Consider the following 19,813-nt stretch of genomic DNA (forward strand, 5'->3'; position numbering starts at 1 on the left):
CTCTTAGAGATCAGGCTTCAATTTCAGCTTCCTGAGACAGAGCAAACAGTTTCTGAGAGAGCCACAAAAAAAGGACAATTAATCACTGGTGCTCCTGACCACAGGGACAAGGAGATAGGACGCATCAAGCCTGGACCACTGAGCCAGCCCCTACAGTCAGTGCATACTAGGCTAGCCAGCCTCCATAAGCAGCTCAAGGGCAAAGCCTGGCACTTGTCCAAGCCTGCCCCCAAATGGAAAAGCTATAGCCTAAATCAGCCCCTGACTAACCCTAGCCAATTAAAATGTACTAATATGACTGTCACTTGCTTAAGCTAATCATATCTAAAATGACTTAACTGCTCTAGGACCTTCCCTTGGCTATGCTTAAAAGGAGCCCACATATCCCTCTCGGGGTCTTCGACGTTTGCCTTTGTGTGAGATGGCAGGCCCCAGCATGCTGGAATAAAAACACTCTTGATGACTATATATGGATGGTGGTCTTTTGTGGTACTTCTCTGGGACCCTAACATTAACATCTCTATCCAATCTACATATCCAGCCCTCTGGAAACACTGTTAATGCTTTTAACCCAGAATCATTTTTGGGTCCCCAAGATTCTACTATGACACAAAGGTGCTCCTACAATGTGTATTTCAGTACAGATTATAAAGAATGGTAATGCTAACATATCTAACATCTCTTTTTGTGAACTTAAAAAAAGTTCTTGTAAGTTTCAGGGAATTGACTTGAATCCACCTCTCAAGGCCAAATGGACTCCAGATAAGTATTGCCAATCAAAACTGCCCATTTCCCCACTTGCTTATTCTTGAGGGTGGGATCTCCTCCACTTTCCTTGGTCTTGGAACTCCTCTCCCTCAACTATCAGGACCATGGGACTAAAAGTTTCAAATGTAAACCTAAGAAAAAAATTCCCGGAGAAATGGAAGGCTGAGGCGGAGAGACACTGCCAGCTGCCGCCATGACCAGCAGCATGTGAAGACACCGGTAAGCCACCAGCCACGTGGCAAGGTATAGATTTATGGAAATGGGTTAATTTAAGATATAAGAACAGTTAGCAAGAAGCCTGCCACGGCCATACAGTTTGTAAGCAATATAAATTTCTGTGTTTACTTGGTTGGGTCTGAGCGGCTGTGGGACTGGAGGGTGACAAAGATTTGTCCTGACTGAGGGCAAGGCAGGAAAACTCTAGCTACAAATGGCGCCCAACGAGTTGGCAGGAGTTTCCACCTAAAACCTGAGAAAAGATTCTAAAATGGAACTAAAAACAGCTTCCTAATTGTCTCTCTCAAATGAGCAGCAGCTGCCGGTTTGAGTTACTGGCGGGTTCCTGGCATGTGCGCTTGACCTGCAGTATGGCGGGAATGAGGCCTCTGCAAGTGGCACATTAAGTAAGCTGTGTGGTGGATTTAGCCTTTGCTAGTACAAAACAAAAAGAGGTTTCTGGGCTACACGGTGCTTTGATAAGAAGCATAGAGACCCACTATTTCTGAGAATTGATGGCTCCCAAAGTTGGCAGAAAACATACCACTGCCATGTTGGGAAGCTGAAGTGGGCGGAGTCAGCAGCCACAGCACCATTTCAGGCTTAAAAGGCTGCAGTTTAAAGCAATAGGCTCAAGGTAATATAAAACATAAGCCACACAAAGATGGCTACCACACAGAGAATCTGGATTATGTTCTCTTTGATATTCGTAACTGAAGAAAAACATTTGATTGCAAAAGCTGTTGAGTTATGCCAAAGTGTATATTTTAAAGGTACCTTGACTTCAAAATTTGGCTATAAGGATATGTTGCTTTGGAAAAGAGGCTCTGCTTTTGTTTCTACAGAAAGCCAGAGGCTATGGATTTGTTCCAGATTAAGATACATCAGGTTTGACCAGCCAAGACCAACTGAAAGGTCTCCGATGACACCATGGCCCAGATGATCCAACATCCAGAATCATTTCAAGGCAACTGGCTCAGACGATACAGTCTCACGGACTACTCCATGATCCTAAAATTTTCTTTGTGTCCCCATAAGATACAGCGCCCCCCTCCAGCAGGAAGTAGTAAGAGAAGCTACGCCCAAATTCCCAAATATACCAAGCTGGCTTTGGAGATGTGTAAAAGTTAAAACCTTCCTTTTTAAAAAAAGAAAAGGGGAAGTGCTGTCGGATGGTCTGTATGTCAAATTGCTCTGACTGGTCAATAAATAAAACACTGATTGGCCAGTGGCCAGGCAGGAAGTAGGTGGGACAAGGAGAGAGGAGAATTCTGAGAAATGGAAGGCTGAGGTGGAGAGACACTGCCAGCTGCCGCCATGACCAGCAGCATGTAAAGACACCGGTAAGTCACCAGCCACGTGGCAAGGTATAGATTTATGGAAATGGGTTAATTTAAGATATAAGAACAGTTAGCAAGAAGCCTGCCATGGCCATATAGTTTGTAAGCAAAAAAAAGAAAAAAAAAAAAAAAAAAGAAAAGAAAAAAAAATTCCCTCTCAACTCCTTAATATTACCTTCAGTCCCTAATTGTGCACGTGTGCACGTGTCCCAGCAAACTTCCAATCCGTTTAAAGACTACAAACTGCTCCAATGCAGCCCGCACTTCCCCAGCCCAGACGGCCCCGTAGAGCCTGGACAGCATGTTAACAACTTGTTCTTCCCGGCTTTGGCCAGCATTCCAGCTTTCTTGGGCCCCCAAAGATGTCAATGCCCCCAGACAAGAGGAAGCAGTCTAAAGAGTTTGGTGTCTTCACTTTTACCTCACCAGGCACCCCTCCCTATGTCCTTGTCTTTTATAATAAACAAAAGGGAGGAATTTCAGGAACCGCCCACATTCCAGAACCAAGTTCCTCCCTGTCTTCAATGACTCAGTGCCAACACCATGTCATCACTGAAGGCCAATGTGGCACATCATTACTAAAAGCCAATGTGACACATTTCCACATCACCACTATGCCCATGCTTCATAACCACGCCCTTCCCCCAGCCTGCACTATCACAGCCTGCTCTCTTTCTCTCTCTTCTGTAAGGTCTGTTGCTTGGTGTGATGTTTGTGGCAATTCTTGGCAAAACACTTCCAGTAGTAGTGGGGACTGAACCCAGGGTCTGATTTATAAGAGTTAAGGGTTCTATCAATGAGCTACAGCCCAGCCCTGCAATTTCCAGTTCCATAGGAAAGGAAGAAAGCAGGTAGGGAAAGATAAAAAAAACCTTTAGAGATGAGGGACAGCAATACGGGAAGGCAATATGTAAGGGTGAGGCCTCTAGGTCACAGGGGCTGCTCCCATGTCACTAGTAAACAGGAATGGGCCCAGATTAGAAGTGTCCAAACATGTTTATCACAGATGAAAGATGGTATACATCTTTCTTCAGCAAGTTTCCCTACATAACCTAGAACTTAAAACATACTGTACTGTGAGGAGTAGACGAAGTTGTGTGAATGTGTATTACTGACAAGGGCACAGCCATGTCAAAGACCCTAGTGCCTCAGACCAGACCACTGAAAATGGTAAAACCTTCTTTTGATCCAAGTATTAGTGTTTAGGAGTAATTGACCTTTATCTAAAACCAGAAACTACCAAATATAACTTCCTCCTCCAGAAGTTTACTGCCTGAGACAGCTCCCCTACAGAGACCTCACATGGAGACTAGCTAACCCCTCCCCTTCCCTGCTTTACATAGTGAAGGTTAGATTTAGTTTACTGGTTAGTGAGTAGGTGCCCTCCATCAGATCAAACACAGCTCGCCCAATCTCAGCCTTTCTGTATGTGCACCTGCCATTTCTTCATATCCCAGTTAGGTTTCCAGGAGCAAGCTGTGCAAGATCCATAAGGCTTCCAGCCTCCTTATTCCCTACCAACTCCCCTGTTCTCACCAAGGACCTTGACTCTGCTCTCTTCTCTTCCCAGAGTAGGGAAGAGGCTGGCCACTACATTGTTCCATGGCTGATATCGCCCACTCCCAGAGAGCACAGGGACAATCCCTACACATTCCTCAGGTTCCCCAAACCTCTGAGATCACAGGTTTCATTCATGTCAGATAGCAAGTGTGGCAGTGTTTCCTCCTTTTGGCTAATCAGCCTTAATTACTCACAGTAGTTCCCCTGGATGCCTCCAGAGCCAGCGCTGCAACTAAGGATTTACAGAGGTCCCACAGTGCTGTCTCACCTGTATTGTAGACTCAGATTTGGTATTGGCACATAAGCAACTATAGGAGACCAGACCGTGGAGCTTCCTTAACTTTCCTCCATGTGGGCAGCAGGAGGGCTAGAACCTTCACATTCACATCCATGATCTTGGTCCAGAGCACTTCCAGAATACTTTCCACCAAGGGACAACCTCTGTCTCACACACACCAGTAAGACAAGGAACCCAGACTGTTCCAGGGTCATGGCTAGCAGGCACTAGCGGTCAGTCTTTAGCTTCCCCACGAAGCACGTGGTGCATCCTGCTCAGTCCCTCCCTGAACATGTCCAGGCTTGGTTCAATTTTGTTGTTTCCAGCTGCACATAACCAAAGGCATCTCATGCTGGGCCTGCGGCGGAGTGCCAGCAAAGCCTATTCTTTTGGTCAGCCAGTGACCATAGTTACTCTATCAATCAGAACACGGCTCTTCTTTCCTCTTTGCTGAACACTCTTGATGAGAGAGGACTGAGGAGCAATGAATGTCTCTCAAAGCCTGTGACACAGCTGTGAATATGGTAGTTACTCTTATGCTTTTTTCTTCCTGGATCTCAAACTAAGTAAAAACTCAGGATAGCAGCTACAGAAGCAAATGACAGGAAAATTCTCCTCAGCACTGGGTGCTGGGCATTTCAAATTGCTAAACTAAGTTTTTATCAGTAAATGTTTGATTTGTTGTACTGATTCTATATATCTGTATACATAAGGTTGCATAAACACCTCTTGGGTGAAAAGGCTTCATGAGTGGAGTTTATGAAGCCCTGAAGTAGAGCACTAAGAAATGACAGGATTATATTTTGAAGCTAAAGATCAAGCTAGTCACATATTTCCATGAGTTATTCAGCTTGCAGCTAGAGACTTCTTTCAAAGCTGTTAGGTGACTATGGCACAGACCATCAGATAACTCAACTGTGCCTGTGTCTTTTCTTCCTAACTGCTCTCCTTACTTTGGGATATCAGGTTAAGTACCACCGTCTCCTTCAATAGGTGACTAAATAGAGTATCTACTAACAACTGCAACTGAATAAGTATTCTCTTCAGCTTTATTTGTAATATGGAAGGAGGTAAGTGAAGAAGGCACCTTAGTATAATAAAATTTATTAAGTATGAAAAGAAGAAAAAAATTATAGACTCACCTTTCTTCTGGATAGACTTTCCCAGTTTCCCAAAGTCTGTATTGTTTTTGAGATAAGAGTTAATGTCCTAATTGTCTGTGTATCCTACAAAATGTAAAAATGAACAAAATTCTTGTTAATTTTTCAAGAAGTAGAATTTATATAAAAAGCAAAATGAAGTGAATGGACTATATGGCTGTAAAACAGTGGCTAAAAAATGTTCATTCAAACTAAGATAGTTAAACTGTAGCTAAACCTAGGATAACTTATGGGTTAAGAAACTAAAGAAGCTGGTGGTGTAGGTCTGTGATCCCAACTACTTGGGAGGCTCAGACAGGAAGACTGCAAGCTCCAGGCCTGTTTAAGTTACAAAGTGAACTGAAGTCCAGTCTAGGCAACTTAATGTGATTGCCTTGTCTCAAAATAAAAAGTAAAACGAGGCCTGAGGGTACAGCTCGGTAGTAGAGGCCCTAAGATTCCATCCTCAGAACCATTAAAAAAAAAAAAAAAGACATATTAAAGATTTAATGACCTGACTTGTTCCCTTTGAAAGACATAATTTAGTCAGTTGTATCTAATGGTTTTGTGTTGTCTATAAGATCAGAGCTATCTATTTTTTCTACCATGTAACTTAAAATGGGTGTTTCCAACTTTCTGTGCTCAGTCTACTTCTAAGCAGATTGGAGAACACAAGTGGCTTCTGCAATCAGCTGTCTCCACCATGGGGGTGGAGGGAAGATCCAAACTCAGAGCAGGCAATGAAGTCACCTCACTGACACAGGGTCTTACCAGAGGCAACTACTTGGGTCTGTTATACAAGCTGTCTGTCAGGTCTGTCCACCTGACAGAAGTAGTTATAAATAAAATGGACAGGAACAGAGTTCTCCCATGAGTCTCTCATCTTTCCTTCCTTCTTTCTTTTTTTAAAGACAGGGTTTCTCTGTGTAGCCCTGGCTATCCCGGAACTTGTTCTGTAGACCAGGCTAGCCTCAGGGGTCCGCCTGCCTCCCGAGTGCTAGGATTAAAGTGGTGTGTGTGCCACCACTGCCCTGCCACCTTTCCCTTTTAAACTGAGGGATAATTTACATTTAATTTAGTGACTTGACCTGCTTCCCTGTGTACAGCCTGATAAACTCTTACCAATCTCCATTTTTATATAATCTATCTACCTATCCTATCACAGGAAACTATATTATCAAAAGACATATCTAGGAAATTTAGTTAAGGAGACATATTGTTTTAGTTTCTAGTATCCCAACATTGAAAATAGGCAATCAATGTGGTGGGGATGAAACAACCAAGAAATAAAGAAATCTGAAGTAGTAATATCTGGTATATGATCAATATAATATATCTGGAAAAAGTTTTAAATTATAGTTATCCAAAAATATTTTAGATGGAGCATCCAAGATTCCATCCTATCTCTAAGAGGTCCCTACTACGTAACATTCTTTAAAGTTTTGGTAAAATTAAATTTGAATTAAAATTCACAAGAGTTTTCTATTTAATTTTGTTTGTTTGGTTTGGTTTTTTGAGACAGGATTTTTCTGAGTAGACCACGCTGGCTCTAACTCATAGATCCAACTACACCTGTCTTCTAAGTGCTGGGATTAAAGGCATGTACCACTACCACCCAGCTTAGATTTAGCTTTTATTTTTAAATTCAGTGTTTAGGTTATTTTTCTTGAACTAGCAAAAGGGAACAATGCACATTTTATTCAATTCCAGACCACTCCAAGCTTGTTTAGACCAACACAACCATGGCTTCTGTTGTACAACCATGTCATTCAGCTGCTTTGATTCCCTGGTACCATCTACACAGAGATTATAATAAAATTTTCCTTCACCGTCTACTGTACCTAGGGCCTTCATCACCTGGCATCCAGTATACAACTTGGTACTGTCACTCAGCAAACGCTATGTAATATTTATTAAATTCAACTTCAATGCTGAACTTTTCAATTCAAAATAACTTAGCATACATTCTCCTTTTCCCCCCCTCTTACGTCGACTTATGGAACTGGTACCATCTGACTGTCTTTGGCCTACAAAAAAATAACGTCACAGGTTTGCTGTAATTTTTCAAAAGAGCAGTTATTCTGTGTTCATTACCTTTTCTAAAGATGTTCTTCTGAATCCCCTGGGAGTCTGACCTGGAGGCAGCAAAGCCTTCACCCTCTCCCCTATATTTAAATCATGAATCTGTTTCCCCATTAAGAAAAAGACTCAACTTTGAGCTCCTTCTCTGAACTACCATCTTTATTAATTAAACACTCACTGAGCATGTGACTGTCCTAGAAACTGTCATGAGCTTGGAAAAGGTCCCGCCTTGCCCCTGAGACACTGGCAGTCTATGTTCAGAGGTTATACACAGATGTTACTAGAACAGAATTTAAAATGCCATGACAGAGAGAGTGCACAGGGTATTGCAGATATATATGAGAGACAGAAAACAAAGCAAACAGGTTAAAGAGGTCTGCCTTGGGAGGGTCTTAAAAGGAATTATCAAAGAGAGAATGAGAGATATGCATAATGAAAATAGTCCAGCTTTTCCTTTATGAAACTTCAGCACTGTTTACCAAGTCAATGTTCCTAAAATCTGTATTTTAAAAAGAAAACAAAACAATTGCCAAGGCAATTCAAGTGAAGGTTTCCTTTGTTCCATTCTTCTGCCAGTACTAGAAATTCAATATGGAGTCTCACAGATGCTTGGCAAATGCCTTACCACTGAACTACAGTCTCAGCCCTTAGTCCATCTCATTATTTATATTTTTAAATTTTATTGTTTAAAGACTGGTGGTTTGAAAGAAAATGGACCCCAAAGGGAGTGGCACTATTAGGAGGTGTGGCCTTGTTGGAGAAAGTCTGTCACTGTGGGGGAGGGCTTTGAGGTCTCTCTTGCTCAAGCTTCCCTCAGTATGTCAGTTGCCTTCCTGTTGCCTCTGAGTCAAGATGTAGGACTCTTAGCTCTAGCACCACATCTGCATGCACACTGCCATGCTCCCCATCATGATGATAATGGACTGAACCTCTAAAACTCTAAGTGAGCCACTCCAATGAAATGTTTTACTTTTTAAGAGTTGCTGTGGTCATGGTGTCTCTTCACAGCAATAAAAACCCTAAGACAGAAAATTTATTTTTTATGTGCATATGTATATGTGTGTGGGCATGTGCACACCAGGGTGCAGGTGCCTCAAATTCAGAACAGGGGTTAGATGCCTTAGAGCTGGAGTTATGGGTGGCTGTGAAATGCCTGGTATGGGTGCTGGGAACTGAATTTGGGTTCTCTGCAAGAGCAGTATGCTTTCTTAACTTCTGAGTCATCTCTCCAGCTCCTCCATATTTTAAAAGTAGCGTTTTCAAAAATAGTTATTTGTTTATGCATATATGTGCACACGCATACTTCCTTGAATCTGTCTTTCAGCAAGAACAGCTCATATCTAGTGTCCTTGCTATGATTATTTAGCTCCTTGTCTTTAATCTACTATTGTTTACTCTAAAACTAGCTTCTATAATTAGTTTCTTAATATTCAAAAAATTTCTATATGTAAGATTTAGTAATGTTTGATCCTGAATTACTTTGTAACTTTCAATACATGACAATATTATCATCACTCCCAGTTCTCTGAGATCATTCTGTATTCTCAGCTTGTATAGTAGCATCTACTCATACTTTTTATTTAGTTCTAGTCAAGTGTTAGCTTTAATTTATACAAGTAGTTCTAGACTAACAGAAGTAGCTGTGCTCATCCCTACATCACCAATACTAAATAATGTTATGTGTTTTCTCTATTCCCACTACTTTAAAATTTCTTTGAAATGAAGGGCTATGGTTTAAGACCTGCTGGAGATACTGGGGTGGCGGGGGTAGGGGCACACAACAAAAAGGGACCAAAAGAAAAGATGGAAAAACTGGAATAATAAAACTGCATGAAAAGTGACCTAAAGTGTTTGTGGTTAGAGGGATTTTATTTCAACATTTGATCTAGGAATTCCAAGTCTGAAAACAAGGCAGAGACACAAGTTTAGAAATGGGAGTTCTGTTTATGTACTATTTATATTGCTGGCAAGCTTCCACTGCCTCAGATCTTTAAAGCTTTAGTTAACACAGCCACAGAAAAGATTGCCCCGTGAACAAAAGGACAGGGGCTACACAGAACATATTATTTTTTGCCATTGCTACATGGCTCTACTCAGCTAACACTGTGAAGCTATCTAGGGGAGGCATGGGCATTTAGAATCCAGTTCAGCTGCAAAGCCTACATGTCTTCCCTACAATGCAGTACTTGATAGCCCATAAGTACATTAAGGTAGGGAATGTCAAGATGCTCCAGCATCTCCAGCACTGAGCACTGTGACAGTGGCTGTGTAAGTGTCTCAACACCAGTCTGCTTACAGACTGTGGAGACTAAACCTAGTTCCATTTAAATCCAGTTCAAATTGGGTAGGATCCAATCATACTGCCTTAGTTATGTGAGCCTAGAAGTATTGCATGGTGATTTCCTTACCTGTACATGGGGTTAATAAAATAATTTACTCCTACAGTGACTAGGATGACCTAAATGAGTTAAACATATAAAGTGATTAAAACAAAGCTTGGTACAAAGTAATCACTAAATGTTTCTTATTACCTGTTATACAAATTAGCAGCTAAAAGCATTAAGAGTATAAAGTATTTAGAATAAAAAAAGCTAAGGAGTGATTAAGATATGCTGTATGGAGAAGGATATAGAAATAAGTTAAAAAAAGAAACTTTACAATATTAAAAGTATATATGCAAAGAAGATTTAAATTTAGGTAACTGAGTAGAACTTCAGAAATAAACTACATGCTTTAAAGAATTTTAATCTTATATTTTGATATAACTTAAGTGAACAGAAAGCAAAAATATGAAGGTATCAAGTAAGTTAGGTTCCTATACAGTTTGGAAATGAGTTTCATTTTTCAAATTTCTGAGATTTAAAAATATCCCCATGACTAAACTGTCGTAAATTGGGTATAACAGGTGTGCTTATACTCTGAAGGCTAACAGGAACACTGTTGCGAGTGAAAGTCAATCTGGATTATGTAATAAGATTCTGTCTCAAAATATAAACATAAAAAATAAACTGTTATAATAAACCAGGAAAGGGTCTGTTAACAACCAGCCAAACCACTACTAGAAACCACTACCACCATCCTGTAAGGACGGACCAACAGCACTTGTATTATGGAAAATCAGAGGTACAGAACAGCAGCGGGAAACCCTGATACACCTCCCTCTTGCTCATCAGCATTTTATCACTGGTGAAAAATCTTAGCACAGCAGTATAAGTGGTTTATTTTGTCTTCACTTTACTAAAATAAAAATGGAACAAAGCTTGAGAGGCACCAACACTTACTGGATAATGAGGTCGCAAATGAAAAGTGTGAGGTGACAGTATCGCTACAGCAAAGAAACGGAGAAACACAAAGCTGGTCACTGCAGAGTACTGAACATGAGGGTTATCTGCAGGGACAAAACGGGAGACGTCATGCAAAACACGAAGTGAAAACCAGAGATGATAAAGTAAAAAAATATGTAAACTATGTAGGAAAGAGGAAAATCATTTGGCAAGACTGAATTTGTGAAATGGTACTAATGATTGTGGCTAAACTAAAAGAAAAAATGCTGTAACTTAAAATAACAAATAAAATGAAAGGCAAAGTTGCTATGTTTTTAAAGAAACATTTTTAATTTGAAAAAATAGCCTTTTCTTCATATAGTCTTGAAATTACAACAAAAATAAAAGCAGTATCTAGCCCTACCCAGTGGCAACATTCAATACCAAAAAGTAGCTTTCAGTTCTACAATTTTGTTTCAGATTCACCCTAAAACTCTTGATGACATCAAAGGCCATATGTATGGTTAATTTTGAATATCTAGTTTACTGGATGCAAAATGCCTAGGAGACCAGTAACCCACCTCTGTATGTCTCTGAAGGATGTGTTTTGGCCCCAGCTCATTCCTCCCTCTCCCTCCCTCCTCACTGGCAAGAGGTGAGAGCCTCCTCTGCTGCAGGACACCATTACAGTGTTCCCTGCCTCAGGTCTGACTAAGGCATGCATCCTGCCAACGCTGGACTGAAGCTCTGAAACCATGAACCATTACCAATCTTTTATATTGTTTCTCCCAGGTATTTATCACAAAAAGAAACACCAACAACTTAAAAAGCTACCAATATTTCACATAAAATTGCAGGTGAACTGCAGGCTACTTGTAGCACTGATCACTCATCTTCAGGACTTGCTTCAGACTGGAGTCAACAACTAACCTGACAACCAGATACTAGAGAAGTGGGTGGTGAGTGAAAGAGTTTCTCGATTTGATGTGAGTTTTAGCTCTTACAAATCACTCAGCAGGGAACACCACCACGCTGTCCACTGTTCGACCGCTTGCCCCGCTATCTATACTCCAGGCAGTAAGAACAAATGAGACCTCAGTTTCATCATCTAATCAATGGGCATGGCCTCAAACAGTGTTAGGAGTAAGAGACAAGACAGGCTAGCAATCAGGTAATATGGTTATGATCTAGCTCACTACTTGAAGATAGAATCCAATCAGCACTTCATCTTTATTGTATGCAGAATCAAGTCTCTGCCTCCTCTATTGATTATGAAGGTTAAAGATATTTAATTAAAGCTAAATGTTTTGTATCTTTATTATAACTAGCCAAGAGACCTAAAGCTGAATTCATGTATAAGTTAGACAACTCAGCCATACTATTTTAATATTGGGTAAATTAAACACAGGGACAGATACATGCAAACATAATAACAAAATCTCTTTGGATGGCTAAAAAAGTTATTTTATAGTTTTATGCAGATAGATAAACCTGATTATTAACAAGTAGCTGCCCTAACCTATGCCTCCCCCTACGTTATGGGCAAATCTGCAATGGGCTTTGGCAAATTTATTTATGTAACAGAAATGAACTAAGTACTAACAATAAAAGGAAGTAACTCATAACTTTATAAATTCTTTCCAAGAAAAATCTTAGTATAGTTGATTTTGCAAAATTAAGCACAATGATTTCTTGATATATGTACCTCAAAATCTTATGTATGTTGGGACAAGTGTTTGTAAAGCCAAAGACTATTTTTGATAAAAACATCTCTCCAGCATTCCCAAGCTGTCAAATCTAGTCAACTGTATGAAACTAATGATTACTACTGTTTGAATATAGGCAAATGAGAAAACAGCCGGTACAACAAAGGTACTCCTGTGTACTCCACAGGCTCTTAAATATATAGCACATAAAGGCTTACTTATATTACAGAAAATCTTATAGATCCAAACTTTTCCTTCTTAAAACTAATGATTTTGATTTGCACTTTAAAGTTGCCATTATACTGAAATAAAATGGATTGCATGTTCTGAAATTATAGGAAAAATAAACCATAAAGTCTCACAAAGAAGCTAGCATCATTTTGAAAAACTTCTAGAAGACTGAACCTATGCACAAACATTTCATAGAAACCAAATGAACACCATGTAGGAAAAAATATAGAAAAAGAAACGGCATGACTGAGTATTATCAAGGAACTTACTGGGAAATCTCTTAGTAGCCATTTGCCTCAGAGAATAAAAGATATCACACATCACAGTGGGGCAGCTCACACTTGATCCTACAATTGTATTGAATACTTTGTCCACATAGTAGTGCAGATTCTCCTGCAGAATTCAACAAAGTAAACACTAAGATTCCGACTTTCACACATCTTCAATAGTCTTTACGAAAAAAGTAATGGATATGAGATTTATTAGACGATGACCATCTAGTATTCTAAAGGCCTTCTTCCATTCTCCAAGCTCATTCGGTTAAAAAGGCAATCAACATTCTGACTTAATTTAATAAATTCAGACTTTCTAGACAGGTGAGTATAGGAATAATTTTCACAAGAAGCACAGTTAACAAAACAAGAGGGAAGCCAGGGAAAGAACTGTATGAACCATTAGTACACTGCAACACAGTTCATACTACAGTATATAAAACCTGTGACCCCCAACACAATTATAGACTTCTCAGACTCAACTAGAATCATTATGTCGCTTAGTCTGATGAGTCTGACCTGAAAGGAATAGTCAGAATGGAGGTTGTAACTAGCTGCATTATTAATAATTAATAATAATAAAATAATAAATCTATTATTATTAGAGGTTACTGTCATTACTGTTGGTTGCTCACTAGAACTAGATGGGAAGACCCTACTGCTGAAGACATCATGTGCTCTGGTCTAGAAATTTTCTCCCTGCTAGTTACAGGGAGAAATGTACACAATGTTAGGAGGTGTAATGCAGGCTGCTAATGCAGAATTGTCATTAAGAGTTTACTCAGAGCCGGGTGGTGGTGGCACATGCCTTTAATCCCAGCACTCGGGAAGTAGAGCCAGGTGGATCTCTGTGAGTTCGAGGCCAGCCTGGTCTATAAAGTGAGATCCAGGACAGGAACCAAAACTACACAGAGAAACCCTGTCTTAAAAACAAAACAAAACAAAACAAAACCCCAAAACCAAACGAACAAAAAGAATTTATTCAGCTGCAACCCTGTGTCCTGTACTACTGACTTGTCAGGCTGTTGGGGGATAAACAAGCACTCTCTGATTTGGGTCTGAGGCCTGCTTCACAGGAGGGGATTCTCATCTGACACTATAAACCTGGCCAAAACCCCACGGCTAGGGTAAGGGTAGCTGTGTAGTGGGGAAGTTACTGCTGCTGATTTGCTAAACAGATATGCCTATCAAAGGATCTTCTAAATACTGTTTAAGTCCAGAGACTGGTGATGCTGTTGGCTTTGGTCAGAGAAGCTTCTCTTTACAGTGGGTGGCAGCCACTACAGAGGCTCACAGTGCTGAGAATAGGTGACTTAGTCACCTTAGAATAGGTGCTTGGCTTTAAATGGGCTATCTAGAATACCTCCCTTGGGGTTCAGGGAACATCACTGAAGAGTGGACAGAAAGAATCTAGGAGGAAAGAATGACTGTCTCCTAACAGTATTTTAAGCACTACATGGCCACTGCACTCTTGAATTCTCAGTAGCTATGATCAACAGAACAAGACCTATATAAAATCAGGTCCGTCTGTCATGGAGTGGGGAGAGGCTTATGTAAGTCACTACCTATTCCTAAGGATCTACAGGCAATAAGTGGTTGCTGGGGGAAGGAGAAACATTTTATTTATTTATTTTTTGGTGTTGTAACTATTGGTAAGTTGTCTATGCTACTATAATTAACCCCTCACTTCCTGTCCGAGTAAACTTAATAGGATACATGAACTCACACGTCACACGGAAACACACACACACACACACACACACACACACACACACACACACACACACACACACACACACGTAGAAAAGAAGGGCCAATAATTAAAAACAAAACTTTAAGAACAGAAGTAAAGGTGGCAGCTAGAGTGGCTCTGGCAGCTAAGAACACACACTGCGAGACACTGCTCTTGCACAGAAGCCCTTCGGTGCTCAGCACCATGTCAGGCAGATCACTTCTGCCTATAACTACAGCTCAAGGGAATTCAAAGCCTCTGGACTCCACAGCACCTATACCTTTCACATGAATATACCCACAATTAAAAAATAAAAAAGAAAGAAAAGTTGAAGCGGGGGACTAGTTGGAAAGAGGAAATGGATCAGTAGGAGAGGGAACAAAAGAGGATAAAAGGGGTTAACATGATCAAAATGCCTTCTATACATGTACGAAAATACAACATAACCTATTATTATCTATAATATATGCTAACACAAGATCAGCTTCCAGAGAAGCCAAGCTCAGGTCCCAGCACCCATATCAGGCAGCCCAACTGCCTATAGCTCTGTTCCAGAAGATCTGATGTCCTCTTTAGGCCTCTGCTGGCACCTGCATTCATGTGCACATCACCTCCAAACACAGATATGATTAAAATGCTAAGTTAAAAATTTAAGACTAAAATAAGGTAAAATCAACACTAGGAAATGTTCTGAAAAATAAAGGCTCATGTAAAGAATAAACAACATTGTTTCCAGACACATGGCATTATTTAATTTTAAGGGTGGGGGTGGGGGTAAAGAAATGGCTAAGTGGTTAAGAACACTTACGTTCTTGCAGAGGACCTGGGTTTGATTTTCAGCACTCACGTGGTGGCTCACAACCATCTATAACTCTATTCTCAGATGATCCAATGCCCTCTTCTGATCTCCCCAGGTACTAATTACACATGTGGTGCACAGCATACACACAGGCAAAACACTCATAAAATAAACCATTTGTGGGAGACAGGTATAACATTAAGAAAAAAATTAATGTAGCTCTAAACTGCATTATATAAACCTTACCTTATTATTTTCTACATTATCTCCCTCTTTCAACTTAACAGGATCTATTTCACAGGATTTCGAGGATTCACATATCTGAAAAATACATGTGTCTTTCAGTTACTGTTCTTTCCTAGGTAATTTGACAACGTGAAAGTAATGCTTTTTCTGATAATATAAAAATTAAATCTAACGAAGTTTAAAGCCCCTTCCTGAAGATAATATGTACAATGTAGACACTTTCCCAAAGAATTGTATCAAAATTGTTTCTTAAAGACTTAGTAAAATAAAAATATAACAAACAATAATGTAGATTGATGTGCCTTGTGAGTAAAAATTCACTGATGGCAAAGTAGTTTACTTATAAAGTGCCTACCCTTATTCCTTCAGTAGCCCATGAATGGACAGATCCTTCAAGTCTAGTGCAGTGGTCCTCAACCTTCCTATTGCTGTGACCATTTAATACAGTTCCTCATGTTGTGATGACCCCCAAGCATAAAATTATTTTCGATGCTACTTCAAAACTGTAATTTTGTTACTATTATGAATCATAATGTAAATATCTGATATGCAGATGGTCTTGGAGACCCCTGTGCAAGGGCAGTTCGACCCACAGGTTGAGAACCCCTGCTCTCGATGGTCACAGACTTTGGCCGTGAGGTCTATGCTATACCTCGTCTAGAACAGGCTTTAATGTGACTTTCAAGTAGTGTCCTCCCACTATTTTCATCATCTCATCCAGACACCGGGTCGCTAGGGAATTTCCTCTAAAAATTGTGCTTGCATCTCTGAAACAGAAATAGAAAGAGATAAATATTAAGTACAGCAAAGAAAGAAGAAAAAGTTTTGAAACAGTAACATTTTGACTTTGATTATATATATAATTTTAGTAATTTTACTACTAACAGGAAAGTCTGCTGCCATTAAGAGTTTTTAAAACTATTCAAATTACTTTCTGAAAATGTTAACATCAGTTTAAAGAAGAAACTATATTTATTAATTTAAACAAATATAGTGTGTGTGTGTGTGTGTGTGTGTATAAAATGATGATGCTGTTTTACTATGATGGGAATGGAAAGCCATCTGATTGCTCTTCATAGTGTCCTACGTGTGTCTTATAAAGTGTTTTTACTATCTGACTTGTGAATCACTGCATCAAGAAGAAAAGATCAGTAATAGTAACAAAGGAAACTGCACCACTGAATTAAACACATTTCCTTATTAACTGGTCCTTACTGTTGTTAGATTCTATTTGGCAACTTTTTTTTTGTTTTTCGAGACAGTTTCTCTGTGTAGTTTTGGTGCCTGTCCTGGAGCTCGCTCTGTAGACCAGGTTGGCCTTGAACTCACAGAGATCCACCTGGCTCTTTAATCCCGGAGTGCTGGGATTAAAGGCGTGTACCACCACTGCCCAGTCTTCTGTTTGGTAACTTTAAGAACTATCTTTTGTTACTGAGTAAGGAGTTCTTTTTCACCTGTTCTACAGTAAACTTGGTTAATACAAAAAAACAAAAAACAAAAAACAAAAAACCTCAAAAAAACAACTGAGACTATAAAAACAATCTGGCAAATTAAAGTTCAATTTCAACAATGCATAATTAGCATTTAATGAAAAACAATTCTTACTGTGTATCCTTCAAGTCCAGTTCAGCCACCGCAGTGATAAAAGGAACAAGTTTATTGTGATGCAGCAATAGTCGTACAAGAGGCAAAACAGCATCCTTTTGATCTTGACATATTTCACCCAAAATATAAGCAGCTGAGGCAGATACTGGCTAGGATACAAAATGGCAGGAAACAAGCACAGAATCAAAGAAACATGGTTACATGTTCAATCTGTGGATGTAATTTAAATACATGCATTAGTTACAACTGATGTATAAAATAGCATTTAGTTTTCTAAATTCTTACCAGAGATAAAATCTGAAGCACACATCAGCACTCTGGTTCAGAGAGATTAAGTACACAGAGCTCTTTAAGAGCTGACACTATGAATTTTTTTCTTCATCATTTACAGAATTTGTTTAGCCTTTCACATAGAGTCATACATGTAAGATTTTTAAAGTACCTGAACATCTGGTGATTTTAGCAGCAGAGTTTTCAACGGATCATAGTACTCTGATGGAAGCACATAGTCTTCTGTATAACATAGAGTTAATCGAAGAGATCCCAGGTCATCAGTTTTAGATGACTTGTTTCCATTGTCTCTTGGTTGTAGCAAGTACCTGAAGTAAAAGTACTGTCACCTCCAAGTGATGGTCATGAGGAACAAGCAAGTGGGAAAAACAAACAGGTAAACTACTGAAAATAAAGCGGGGGCTGGGAGTGAAGCTCAGCGGTGAAAATGTTCTCATCATATTCAATCTCCAGCATGTCAATGAAATACGTACATATACGGAGGAAATCATTCCTGGCAAAGATGAGATTTGAACTAAGCAGTTTGATTCTAGAATACAAGTTCTTAACCACTATCAAGAGTCATATACATGTTCTACTATACTGTTAAGCAAAAATAGAAGCATGGTACAGGTGGGTGTGGTATTGTGTGCACTTGGGAGGTTAAAGGCAGGAAAATGGTGAGTTCCAGGCCAGTCTAGGCTACCTAATTTCAATAAAACAAATACATGAATGAAAAATATCCACACATATTTGCCTATATATACAGAAAATATTCCCAGAAACTAGGGAACAGTGGCTGGCTCAAAAATAGGAGCTGGCTGAGAAGCTGAGGGGTGGAGTGGGGTAGGAGGCAGGATTCTCTTTTGAATCTTTTTATCTAAAAATGCTGTGAGTGCATTACCTATTAAAAAAAAATTGGCCAGGCAGCAGTAGTACACACCTTTAATCCCAGCATGTGGGAGGCAGAGGCAGGCAGGCAATCTCTTTGAGTTTGAGGCCAGCCTGGTCTACAGAGTCAGCCAGGACAGCCAGGACTGTTAGTTACATAGAGAAATCCTGTCTTGAAAAACAAACAAACAAACAAACAAACAACAACAACCCTTAAACCAAATCAAATTCTATCATCTACACAGGGTAAAGTGAAAATTAGCTAGCATCAACATGAACAAGATAATGATAACATCTGACTTAACTATCACCATAAAAAAACAAAACAAAAACCCAGCAATGTTAAGGAGGTAAATCATTAAGAAAACAGGGGGCTCGAAAGATGGCTCAGTGGAAAAGCGCTTGCTGACTCTCAGAACATGGTCTAAGAATGGAGTCTGCAAGGGAAATTGAGTGCTTGTGAGAAAAGGACAAGTCCTGTGACCTCAGTTTCTTAAAACAAAACAACAACAACAACAAAAACCCACGGAATTGTTCTTGGAATATGTTTTCATGCTCCTCCCAGGTGTAGTGGATAGAGTGAGTTTACTTCAATTATTCAATACAACTGGCTATTGCTATTTGTTTATATGCCTCTATGGAAAACTTTTTTTTTGGGGGGGGGGCACATGCAACTTGTCCCTGTGACTGTATAATTTATCCACGTGATTCTTCTTTACCTTCAGGGTATAAATTGTCTAATGCTCTGGATGAAGTTGGTTACTGCTTGGCACTTTAGTCTGCTTGATTTTTAGGTTCCATTCTCCCAGGTTCCACTGCTAACATGAGTCAACTAGAGAGATACACAGCTGACAACCTTATTCGAATACCCAGAAGCCAGACGGTGGAAATAGAGCAACAACTCCTACAGGCATTCACATGCTACACACACATGCACACACATAGTTAAGTGAACAGATAAATGTAACAAAATTTTAAAAAGAAAAAGTGATGAATCATATTATAATCTGGAGAAATGGAGCAGCAGTTAAGAACATTTGCTGCTTTTGCAGAGGACTTGGGTTTTGGCTCCCAGCACCACATGGTGGCTCACAACAATCTGTAACTCCAGTGCCAGGGCATCTGACACCCTCTTCTGATCTCCACAAGCACCAGGCACACATGTAGCACACACACATACATGCAGGCAAACACTCATTCACATAAAATAAAAAAAATTAAAACTATCAAAAACCAGGAGTCCAATATAATAGGCAAGTACTAAAGGAAATTATTAGAAAAAAAGAAAATAGAAAAACTTCAAACAATCTGACTGCCTATTGATAAGATATTATGACCCTTTGCAAGACCAAAATTAAGAACTCTGGCGTTTTCATGCAGTTACCATCAGCCCCACTAGAGGATGCCACAGCGCTA

General features: G+C 39.7%; 1 protein-coding gene across 2 annotated transcripts in view; it reads right to left on the bottom strand.

The window, feature by feature from the left end:
- Positions 1-19,813, bottom strand: part of Rasa2 (RAS p21 protein activator 2) — a 112,624-nt gene that overhangs the window by 28,595 nt on the left and 64,216 nt on the right. For both annotated transcript variants that reach the window (XM_028866033.2, XM_028866034.2), the window contains exons 10-16: positions 17,679-17,835; positions 17,237-17,385; positions 16,284-16,398; positions 15,632-15,706; positions 12,852-12,975; positions 10,664-10,770; positions 5,304-5,387 (exon numbers count right to left, since the gene is read on the bottom strand). In XM_028866033.2, coding sequence (XP_028721866.1) covers positions 5,304-5,387; positions 10,664-10,770; positions 12,852-12,975; positions 15,632-15,706; positions 16,284-16,398; positions 17,237-17,385; positions 17,679-17,835 — 811 coding nt within the window. The remainder of the gene's footprint in view (positions 1-5,303; positions 5,388-10,663; positions 10,771-12,851; positions 12,976-15,631; positions 15,707-16,283; positions 16,399-17,236; positions 17,386-17,678; positions 17,836-19,813) is intronic.

Source organism: Peromyscus leucopus, chromosome 7 (genome assembly GCF_004664715.2).
Source record: "Peromyscus leucopus breed LL Stock chromosome 7, UCI_PerLeu_2.1, whole genome shotgun sequence".
Lineage (NCBI taxonomy): Eukaryota > Metazoa > Chordata > Mammalia > Rodentia > Cricetidae > Peromyscus > Peromyscus leucopus.